The 11,967-nt window shown below is 39.4% G+C and overlaps 1 protein-coding gene across 1 annotated transcript in view; it reads left to right on the top strand.

The window, feature by feature from the left end:
* Positions 1-254: 254 nt before the first annotated feature.
* Positions 255-11,967, top strand: part of msrab (methionine sulfoxide reductase Ab) — a 47,119-nt gene continuing 35,406 nt past the window's right edge. Inside the window, exons 1-3 of the mRNA XM_014015426.1 lie at positions 255-421; positions 9,685-9,753; positions 9,905-10,024. Coding sequence (XP_013870880.1) covers positions 349-421; positions 9,685-9,753; positions 9,905-10,024 — 262 coding nt within the window. The 5' untranslated portion in view covers positions 255-348. The remainder of the gene's footprint in view (positions 422-9,684; positions 9,754-9,904; positions 10,025-11,967) is intronic.

The following is an 11,967-nucleotide window of genomic DNA, read 5'->3' as shown; positions in this document are numbered from 1 at the left end:
CCACAGAATAAATGATAATTAGTGAGTGCTCATTTGCATGCTGAATGCAGTGGATATTTATTTAAATTTAATTTCGTTCCCAGACACGGTGCTCTGCAGGCTTTTGTGCCAAAGTCATATTAACCCTTTGACTAGTTAATATTCATCGCACGACGTTACACGCGTGCGATGAATATTCATATCTATGCCATGTTTTGTTTTCCATCTCTCCTCCCACCGCTCTCTCTACTTCCTGTAACGTAACAGCACGCGGCGTTACGGAGGCATCCCGGAAGTAGCRGCCGTTCTAAAGTTGTCACGCGCGTCCACCTGCTACTAACTTACCTGTTCGCTGTCGCTGAAACCACCATGGCAGAAAATACTCAGGTGACGAGCAGAGAGCAAGCTCTGGAGGGAAGACAGGAGAAAATGGTCGTGGCAGGTAAAAATAACTACGACACAAAGTTTGGGAGGCGCTCCAGCTGATGGGCGTCACCTGCCAAGTTCACTGTTAATTACAGCCGAGGAGAACAACACTATTTCTACTGTTACAGCTGACCGTAAATTAAAGTTATATTGCTATATTTCATATAATTATTTGTTTAAATGTTTTATACCTGAAAAAAAGTTAGGAGGAAAAAAAAAGGAAGTATAACTTGAAGAGCTAATGCGCTCAACCTGTCAGCTTTTCTGCCGAAGAATATAATTGGCCTCTAGATAAAATTATTTTAATTTAATCTTAATAAACTAAGACTGAAATATTGCAACAGTTTGAAGCTGTTGTTGTCAACCCCAAAAGTGCTAAATTTCAGGAAACTTCTGTTATTGTTTCCTGGTTTGATGTTTGATGCCATGTTTGCAAAAGGATTTTTGTAAATAAAGATATGTGACAATCAGTCAAAGTTCCCAAATTGCATTAAAACTCATTTTATTGCATGTAGCTAAAAAAGAAAACAAACCCAACCATATTAAAATTAGTTGAGCAATAGGATGTTATGGCAATTTTAATAGAATAAATAAAAAAATATATATWTTTTTTCTAAATGACCCAGTCTGATTATCTTGCTTCCCTGGCTTGTAGAACCACTGTCAGCTCAACAGATTGTAAAGACAGTTTCTCAGAATGTACAAGAGTTTTTAATGATAAACTGCTTCTTAGCTTTGAATAAAACTGATATACAGTATGTGAGACTCACCCAAATGCATAATATGTCCCAGTAATTGGTGATTGAAATATTTATTTTCTGAAACAAAACTTAATATTCAAATTTATATACTTATTTACAGTGATAAAAAACCAAAGCTTGGTTTGGAGGATTGTTTTGGTTGTTTGCATTCTTGTGCAAATGTATCATCTGGTTACATGACACTAACCAGTGGGTTTCCAGTTTTGACATATATCAGCAAAAATAACATTACAAATAACCTTAAGAGACTTAATCTCCAGCCTTTATATAGGGATTGACTTCATAAAAAAATCAATCAGTGTGACATATAATAGACAACTCTGGCTCTGAAGGAACATCCAGCAGAATGAAGCTGGGTTTGAAGTTATCACATTACTCACCTTACTGTGTTAGAATYTAATAGACTTTCAGAGTGTGACTAAAATTTAGTAATACTCCAATTCTCATCAGAATAATTTCACACGGTAATTTCATAGGATTTTTGTTCACGGTAGTGTAAACGTGCACTCTGGAAGCGGAATTGCCAAGAGAACGTTTGCAGTYATATCTTTTAACTTTATTGAGTATTTTAAGTGATTTAATTTGTGGACAGTAATGAAATTTTTTGAGTTMTCTCCAAAATCTGCAGCGGCAGCAAGAGCCTGCTGGGATATGTAGTGCAGCTCCATTTAATAGTTGTTGATTAAATCGGGACGTCTTAAACCTGTATGGATTAAAATCCCTGCTCTGTTACTTGCTCCATTTACAGATGTGATGCTTCAGTTGTGCTTGTTTTATTCCATTACGTGACSAGTCAAGTGTCTCCCTTTCATGTGATTGGACTCTCACCTGTTCAGGTTTGTGTTGAGGGACAGGAGAGCCAGCGTGCTGTAAATGAGAACCATTGTGCAATATGAACCTGGTGCTCCCACTCATCACCCACTCAGATATTAGCATCCACAAAATGCATTGTGGGAGCTGGTGCATAGGAGGAAGAACTACCGCAGCATCCAGGGGCCCATCTGGGCATTATGCGCATGAAGGCTCCGCCCCATCGTAAGTTCCCACTCCGTCTGTCGAAGCAGCTCGGAGACACGGCATGGCAGAAATCTGTTCCCCTCTTTCACCGTGGGGGACACAGTTTAGATAGGGATGTTTTTTTTCTTCCAGTGTGTGTTTTCCGGTGTGGCCCTTTAAGCATGAGTGATTCAAGGATTGCAAAGACCATCTTCACATGTGCCCTGTGCAGTCCCAGTCTTGTGTGTCTGACTACACATTTTTATAGCTCCACTGTATGATGAGGATTACTCACTTTAAAAGTTGCTTTTAACCCTCCAGCCCCTTTTGAAGAAGCTCCTGGTTCCTTGTTCTGTTCTCTGTTGTGCCATGGGCCCTCCCTCGCTCTGGTCTCTGTGATGTACTCTATGACCTTGGCGAGAATGATCCAGTGGCAGATTGCTACATGGTAGGGGCACAGTAGCTATTATTTTGAGTCAGTGCAGGATGGACTGCCAATATTTCTTCTAAACAGGATGGGGGAGGTCAGCTGACTGAAATCAATTTCTGTTACATGTTTTGCTGTAACTCTTAAAAGCAGATTGATAGCCGAGATATACAGCTTACACTATTTCTCTGTTTTTCTGATATCTCAGAATGCCCTTGCTGTTTGGTTTTTGTGAAAGTTTAAAGGGAAAGAAAAATGATATAACTTAGTGAGCAGGCACATTAGGCAACAATATAAAAAAATTAAGTGAAGCAGCGTTGCAGCACAACAATTAACAAATATACTAATCTGAAACATTGTGTTTTCGTACACCTATGTTGCTGTGTTGTTGTTTTTTATTATCCTTTACACTGGCTGTTGACCTTTTCAAATTTAAATAATTTTTAGGAAAACATGCAGAAGAAATCTTTAGGATTTAGAACAGGGATGTCWAATCCTGGTCTGGTATTCTGCATATTTTACGTATTTCTCTGCTTAAACACACCTGGTTCAGTAACTGAATTGCCTCTTAATGTCCTGCAGAAGCCTGTTAATCACTCATTCATTAAAATCATGTATGTTGCAGTTGGGGTTGGGCAATATTCGCAGAAAAATTAATCACGATTAATTGTGGCATTTACCTGATGATGAATATGARGATTACTAGAGGACACTTACACTTGCATGCTTTTGACTCTAAATCAGTTACCCTATGTTCTGAAATTGTACTTACAAATCATCAGTCAAACTAACTTCATTATTTTAACAGCTTAGTAAACTGTGAATTGAAACCCACCTTTTCCACAATGTTGAGTGGCAGCATATCTTAAGTAATGCAGTATGCCACAGGCTCACATGTATGCATGATGAAGAGAGTGTGTCGCTCACAAAAATACATCATCATATGGCACTAATAGCGAAGTGGCAAGTATTAATTGTTGACAGTTTTTCTGARGATTAATTGGACAATATACAATCTTGCCCAATCCTATGCAATAGAGAAACGTCTAAAACCTGCAGGATAGTGAGCCACTATCAAGGACCAGGATTGGACACCCCTGATTTAGAAGATGTTGCTGAAAAGCAGGATCTGCATTAGAATAATTGAGAAAAAATAGGTTTTTGATTTTTAGATTTACTACTTTTCKGATTATTCATCTCTTGTGGTTTTGTGATAGACAGGGGATTATTTGGGTTCACTGTATTAACAATAGTTAAATGCACACCAAGGCCGCACAGTATATCAAATTTTTATTGTCACTGTAATATCAGTCAGTTTAAAATCAATGCAAAGAACTGCTTAGACTGCAATAAATCATGTGCTGTTATTCAAGTGTCATGTATTCATTTTCTGTATGCCAATAATATATTTGGCCCATGTATTTGGTTCTTACTGCCCTTGATGACCATGCCCAATTGTATGATAATGGTTGAGTTGCTAAAACACTTGGAAAGTGTTCTGAGAATCAGGATGTGGAAATGGTTTTTTTTTCTACTGATAATGTCATTGCAATTTTCACCATTGGTATCTTAAGAAGTAGAGCAATTTGTTCAATTTTCCAGCTAATTGTTGCCCCTTTTTCATATCAGACCAACTTGTCAAATATTTTAATCAGGCCCTAACAAGTAAGGCTGGGTATTGTTAACCTCTAAATTAAATGAAATTACAATTCTTTAGGTAACAATTCTATTAGATTGCAATTTTATTCAATATTGCTTTAAATGCTTTGATATAAATTTCCTATTTATAAGAAGTACAAAATAATTCATTAGACTCCCTGTGGATAATTTTTAGATATTTATTTTCTTACCCATTTAAACAAATGGTATATATTAACATAAATAACAAAAATAAAATATATGTAAATAAAACACAATAATACTTGTTCTAAATATGGAGTGAAAACAAAACCTGACAAACTCGAAGCTTAACATAAAAGAAAAATCCTGAGCTTGTAACTTTTTTGTAGTGATAAGAATGAAATCACAACATATTTTCCTCTTGCCAATCTGTGAGAATTTGTGCAAAAAATCCATACTTTAAATGAGACAGAATGGCTACAACTCCATTGGTCTAATGGTCATATTCAGTGGTTCCCAAACTTTTTATCTTCTGACCCACAAAATATCCATGGCAAAAACTTGTGACCCCAAATATTACTGGTCTGAGTACATGAACTTCGTTAATAACCCTAAAAACACAGGCTTTTTTACAACCTAAACAGCTTGTACACACATATAAATACTTATTTTTACTTATTTTGTGTTTTTGTAATAAATATAGGGAAAATATTACATCAGCAATTATTTTATTATCCTTTAAATTGATTTCTGGATATTATCCAAGGTGCTTCATGACCCATAATTGGGTCCCAAGTCCAACTTTGGGAACCAAAGTGCACTGGTTCCAAAACTTTTTAGCTTTTGACCCATAAAATAACAGTAGCAGAGACCTGTGCTCCCAACTATTTTTGGATGATAAACATTTGTATCAGGTCAACTAAACATGGGCATAGTAACAATATATTTTATACTACATTTATACATTTTAAATACACTAACCTCACTCCTTTGTAACAACTAAGGCAAAAATGTAATTAATTCAGAAAATCTTTTCAGGACCCCACTTTGATGTTTCGGGACCCCACTTTGGGTCCCGACCCCAACTTTGGGAAACACTGGTCTATGTCATGGACTTTCATGTGGGAYATCAGGGTTCAAAACCCAGCTAATGCAACTTTAAGAAAAAAAATCTCTTCAAATGACACAAAATGAATGGGGCAGTGGGGTATTTGATTTCATATATCAGAGCCTGTGGCAAYTGAATTGTATTGCAAGGGCAGGTAATCATATGTATGTATTCCAACATAGCCCTTACAGGCCTTCATAGTTTGATTCTTTTTGTGGCTATCTCATTTTTTTAAACTCAACACAAAGTAGTTGTGTCATCATTAACATTCTCTCTGTGATAAATCCAGCAGCCTTGAGGTATTGCAGAACATGTATCATCACCTCATTTTATTTAACTAAAATCCTGTGTAGAATCGAAAATGGCAGATTTTTACTTTAACTATGACTTTCTGAAAATAGGAGGAAACAAAGATGTAAAGCGTAAACATAGACACCCCTTGGCTGTAGTCGTGGTCATACAAATTTGTCTTTCTGTGTTAATAGTTTTATTCAAGAACTGAAACAAATGAGCGAAACAGGCTGTGTGCGCTCCTGTGGTGGCTGATATGTTAGCGCAACACTAGTTTAACTTTACACATGTCGACCTGTTCAACTCTTTTTTAGCATTTTGTCCCAAACCCTGCCTCCACCTCCCTGACTGTTGTCAGACAACAAGTTCACAGTTTCCTTGTTTTCTGGTCACTTTAACTGGAGTTTACATGATCCATTTTGTCTCTGTTCCTAAGGTTTTGTTTTGACCAATGCACATGATGCYTCCTGCTATTATCACCGACCAGACAGAAACAAAGTAGTTCTGGACTTTTCCTGACCAAAGAGCAATCTGGCCATGGGCTTGAATCGATTCAGTGGATTTTCTGAATCAATATTGAATTGCAAAAAATTTAGTTACAATGCATTAGTGAACTGATTATTTTACTCACCCCTACTAACAAGATATACCACCTTGTTGCTCTGTGGAGATAATGGAGATGATGTTAGAGTAGGTACCATTCTCCAAAGTACTGCATGTATGGGATGTATAACTGGGTTGAAAGTTGTGCTTCTCTGAGTCTGGATTTTTCCCATCCTGGACAGTATGTTTGTGTGAGAGAGAATCAGAAAGTTGGGTTAACAGTTCAAGGCTACAATGGTAGGTTTCCTTACTTACCTTTTACTGGTTTTAAAGATGGACCACCTCCCCCTAGTCTTGCCTTTTCCCTCACCTCCCCTCCTTTACCTCCCCTCCTTTACCCCACTCTTCCTTGCCGCTACCCTTCATCTCATTCAGCAGAGGGTAGTTGGCACCAGTATAAAGCATCAGCCTCCTTCGACGACTCGTGTCTGACTCATTGCCAATCTGTGTGAAGCTAGAAAGAGGAACYGCAAGAGGGAGGGAAGAGAGGATTTTTTTTGGAACAAAATAAACAAAGCAGTCTGGAAATTGACCCAACATCATCCGTTTTGACATCCAGGGTTGTTACCTCTTGTTTTTGGGTGAGGAAGSAGCAGCACTGGGACCTCAGTTGTATGAGAGAAACAAAGGACCACAAGCAGAACTAAAGGGTAACAAAGGCGAAAAACCCCATCAATATAAGTCAAGCTGGACTTTACTATACACTATSCAACAGATTGTTGTGCCTTTGGCTGGTATTGACTTTGTTTGAAGCAGAAGAGTGGGGCTGGAGGTCCAGTGTTTTCATTCTGGTTCAGCCACTTACAGCTGCAGTGCTGAAAGAAATGAGTGACTCAAGTATTTTGTAAACTGCGCTTTCCAGATATCCTCAAAAAGAACGACAAACAAAAGAAATTCCGCCCATATCTCATCCATGCTGGGAAAATAATCTCATGAATCCTTCCCACATATTTAGCCTGTTTTCTTCTTTTTAAGCTCAGTCAGTCCCTCTATCCGCACATTTTTGTTGTCCTGTCTTCTTGCTGGCATAGTAAGACGTGAGGGTTTTCAGCCAGCTCTTCTCTGTGTAAAATGGGGTATTTCTGGTAGAATGGGTGGTTGGTGCTCGCCTGGTAGGAAGGGGGCGGGGGGTGTCAGACTAGGCACAGAGAAAAGGGCTAGCCTAGTACCATCTGAACCTCAGCCAGAAGCTCCCCAGGAGAAGTGCCCACTACAGAGGTTGGTGTGTGAACGATTAAGGTAGATTGTGTACACGCACACAGTCGTGCATTTAGAGCAAAGCGAGGGATGATGGAAAGGTGGTGTGAGAAAGAGAAAGTGTGAAGTAAAGATAAAGTGCATCTTAGACGAGAGGGCGGAGAGTTCTGGCTGCGAGTTGGCTTCTTGGGACTTGTCGACAGGTTCTTGGCTAACTTCCTTTTAACTTCTTCTTTGTTTATTTACTTGTTTATGTGTTTGTTTTCTCACTCAGATGAAGTGCTTAGTCTTTCTTGTATAGCGCCTGAAGGCATGGTGGTCTGAAAGCCAAAAAACTCTTGACTGGCTCTCTGGTACCATCATCTGTTGCTTCTCACTGGCTATTTCCTCCTTTCACTGTTTTTGGCAGGCTGATCTCTCTTCCTCCTACTCCTCCTCTTATATCTCGCACTTGTCTCCTCTCGCTCTTTTTTTCCTTCTCATTTGGCAGTGTTTGTGTCTTTTATTCTGCTGTCCAGAAACAGGAGAAAAGGGGAGAGTAAGCCAAGGCTAAAGACAATACAAGTTCACAGAAGAAATCTAAAGATTTCCTCTGTCCTGCTTTCATTTTAGGTCCCCCAACCGGACAGAGAAAAATGTAGCCAGTCACTCACACGGAGGTACTTTGATTGCAGCTAACTGTGCCTGCGAACATGACCTGGCAGTGCCAAACAACCTGCTGCTAAAAGACAGAACTGTGGCACAACAGGAGGGCAGGAAGCTACAGCCTGAGGGCAGCCAGGCCTCTGTGACATTTTAGTCCTTTATGCTTCTGCAATCTGTTACTGCACATAAAAACCAAACAATTTTGTCAAATATCAAAAACATCCTGTTGTTATCAGCTGAAGCCTTTCAGAGCTTTTAGACTTTATTTTTCCTCCAAAAGACTTTATTTTTAAGTTTATTTTTTCCTGGTACAAACATGTYTTCTCGATACTGGGATCAGGTCTGATACCAGTATTTTTTCAAGTACTCATACTTGTACAAAATACCCTMATACTTYAGACCAATACCACTGAATGTGTTACAGTTTACATTTCAAGTGAAAAGTTTTTCAGTTTTGTGTTTAAAACATTTATACAAGTTGAAAAAAAWTTATTTGTTATTTTTCTTTATTTTAAAATGTTGCAACAGCATATATCATGCTGTATATTTGATTTGATACAGTCAGAGGCGCTGCAGGCCTTTGGGGAATGAAAGACACATTGTTGTAAATAAAAGAAATGTGTTTTTAAACTCATTATGTAATGTTTAAGTTCTAACTCGGTAAACACTCTGTATTACTRGGTATAGGCGAGTGCCCAATTACTCCTACTCGGTTTAAGAAAAACTGGACACCCCTGGTTCTTTTGTATGGTTTTGCTTTAAACTGCATGTAARCGTTGGTTTTTAGTCTATTGTCATAGTTAAAGATAATCTCAAGGCCTATATATGAGTAGAGCGGTTTTGTCTGTATCAGATTAGAGATTGGTTTCAGGTCAGMGTCACACCCAACACATCTTCGCAGCTAGTAAGCAATGACCCTAGCTGAACTTGGTGCAAGCGTCCATCTTTGATTTGTGCCGAAGCTTCTGTTGCCTGTTTATCTGTAGACAAATATTAGTGGTTGCAGTACAAACCAGCCTTGCTTAGTGGAGATTTGCACGCTAAGTCACCTCAGTCTTCTTAAAACCTAATCCTAATGACATATCTGAGTGACACGCACATACGCACACACTTCCTCTTTAGCGCTCTAATTCCACTCAGCACAGTTGGCAGTAGAGTGCCACATCTCTCCATTTAGGTTTACTTATTGGATATTTTTATCATGATGAAGATTAGGAGAGCACTGCGTGAACTTGTAAGGCTCTCCCCTGCATGTCACATAATACAGTCTCATGCTACGGAAGTTTTGCTAGTTATCATTGTAGACACCTTGTTGTGACAACTTGATCTCCATAAAGACTTGATTGTAGTAAGAGACAAAAATGAACTACTTTAGTTCAATGGGTTTAATTGTGGGTGTTGAGGAGAGGAAGAAAGTCAGAGTGGCAGCTGAAGCTGTGTAATCCACTAAATGTCTCCCGACGCAGAGGCCTCTGGCTCTGATCCATTGGCCTGGGTCAGCATCTAATAAAATAAGGACCTGTGAGCCTGACCTCAAGCAACTCATGGGACTCTTTACTCACTGTAACTTGTATCATTGTGTTCCAGTGTTGTGATRTTTTAGCACATTTTCTCACTGTTTTCATTCACAGACAAGCATGCAGTCAATGGGAATCCCACTGTGGAGCCCTTTCCAGAAGGCATGGAAACCATCATGTTTGGTGAGATAGCACAATCACACTTATTTCTAGACTAGAAAAATCAAATAAAAATACGCCATTGCCAGTTTGTGGTTTTGTAAAACACATTAGAATGTCATTTTGACAATTAACAGTTAAAAAAATGTGCATCTGTTTCCCTTCTTGTGCCCAGGAATGGGCTGTTTTTGGGGAGCTGAGAGACTCTTCTGGCGACTTCCAGGAGTTTTCTCCACACAGGTGGGCTATGCTGGAGGCGTTACATCTAACCCGACTTACAYAGAAGTCTGCACAGGTATTGTGTTGCGTGTTTTGTTTTTGTTCCTATATGCCTCAGACTGTTTGTGTTTGTGTTAACAGATCATACCAATGATGTTTTAAGGTATGAGAAGTCACAGTTRATGAGAGAAATAATGGGTTAAATAAAGAGATGCAGGGAAGGATTGTTTTAAATACAGCTCTCTCATCATGGTTCCTGCCTTCATCTGCAGTCAACTACTCAGAATGCACTGCTCCAGATGGGCTGCACCCCCATCTATCCCCACCCCCACATGACCTACTTGTAAGGATTTTGCTCTCTGCTGTGCAGTACTGTGGTGTTTTTTTAACCAACAGAGGTTACCAAGTATAAGGTATAAATGGGCTTCTTTCCCAGAAAGCGTGATTTGGCGAACGCAGTGCTACAACCTCAGATTCTGTTTGTCTGCTGTTTTAAGATGTAGGAAATGCTTGGCTACTTGTCTCCTTCCAATTTTTCTTATCACAATAATCAAATGGATTTATGTAGCGAGTCGATTTATAATTTAAACGACGATGTCTGGCTGCGCGCTCATCTCTTGTGTTGTAGGAGTCATGAGCTGTTAGTTTGGGGCTTCTCCAGTTCTCTGGGGAAGCCATCATTGCAGGAAGGCATAGAGTCTAGGTGCAGAGGCAGTATGGGGGGCGGGGGTGATGCTCTGGGATGGGCTGGCAGATTTTCTGAGCAGAGCCCTTCACATAATTTCTGTCGGCAGGTTTCCTYTCCCCATTTTCTGTCAGCCCCGCCAAGAAACAGGATGGTCAGCTGTGGTAGAAGACGGGGATGGAGAAGGATGCGAGAGAAGAAGAGTACGAGTTCTGCTGCAAGTGAAGGAATGAATCAGATAAACTTTTTAAGAGAGAGGAGGGTGAAATAAAGAGTGAGAAAGAATGGTGGTCTTGTGCATCGGCTGAGAGAGTGCAGGCGTCGCTCCAGTGGCCATGACGGAGCAGAACACTGCGACGGCATGAGACCAAGAAGCTGTCAACTCAGCCAAGGCAAAATGAAGTGAAAGAGGAGGTTGATGGAACTGTCAAATAAGATGGGAAAGAACGGGCAGATAGGTGGATGGTCTGACTGACAGAAACAGTAGGACTCGAGATGCTGTAAAATATTTGTCTTWAGGGGACACATGCGAACTGACAGCTGAGAAGGAAACAAACTTAATGCCATTTTTTTTCAATCAGCATAATTTACGTCTTCTCATTTATAGCAAAAGCACAGTGCAAAGTGTGCAGTGCTGAGAGCCGAAGCTGTWATCTATTGTGCGTTACATCTGCAGTTCTTCATAAAGATAAGCCTTTTTTATAGACTTGGTTAAACAATGTTAAKGAGGGTCAGTTATGCARGTTTATATAGTTTTATTTACTGCTWTAGAAAGTACTGCAAGCAGTGAGCTAGGTCTGGGCAAAATAGCTGAAAAATTATCAGGTTAATAGAAATGTTTCATATCGATATTGATCGTTATTGCTTAGTTTTTTTSTTTTACCTATTTGAAAAAAAGACCAAAAAGGCTGATTAATACTGCCAAACTGGTGACSTGACCTTWKCTTTTTTATCCACAATTTCCTCTCGTCCTGTTGCACTGATTTTCTTCTTTCACTCCACATCATTCTTTTTTTAATCTTTTGAACCCCGTTTTTGAGGCACGGTGGTGAAAAATGCAACTGCTACTGCTCATGTGACTCAACAGGTTGTAGCTAGCTTACCAAAGTGTGAGTAAGTTAGTTGATGCCACCAGCCTTGCMTAGCTGGGCCATGAAYGATCGAGCAGCTAAAGCAACATCCCTCAGAATGCTGTGCAGTTCTGGATTGGCGTTCAAGAATATTATCAACATTCCATTGGACATATTTTCTGTTGATATTGATCACGTTTCTCTCTCTCTCTCTATCTATCTATCTATCTATCTATCTATCTATCTATCTATCTATCTATCTAT

Source organism: Austrofundulus limnaeus, unplaced genomic scaffold (genome assembly GCF_001266775.1).
Source record: "Austrofundulus limnaeus strain Quisiro unplaced genomic scaffold, Austrofundulus_limnaeus-1.0 Scaffold2, whole genome shotgun sequence".
Taxonomy (NCBI): Eukaryota; Metazoa; Chordata; class Actinopteri; order Cyprinodontiformes; family Rivulidae; genus Austrofundulus; species Austrofundulus limnaeus.
This window is presented reverse-complemented; position numbering and strand designations above follow the sequence as displayed.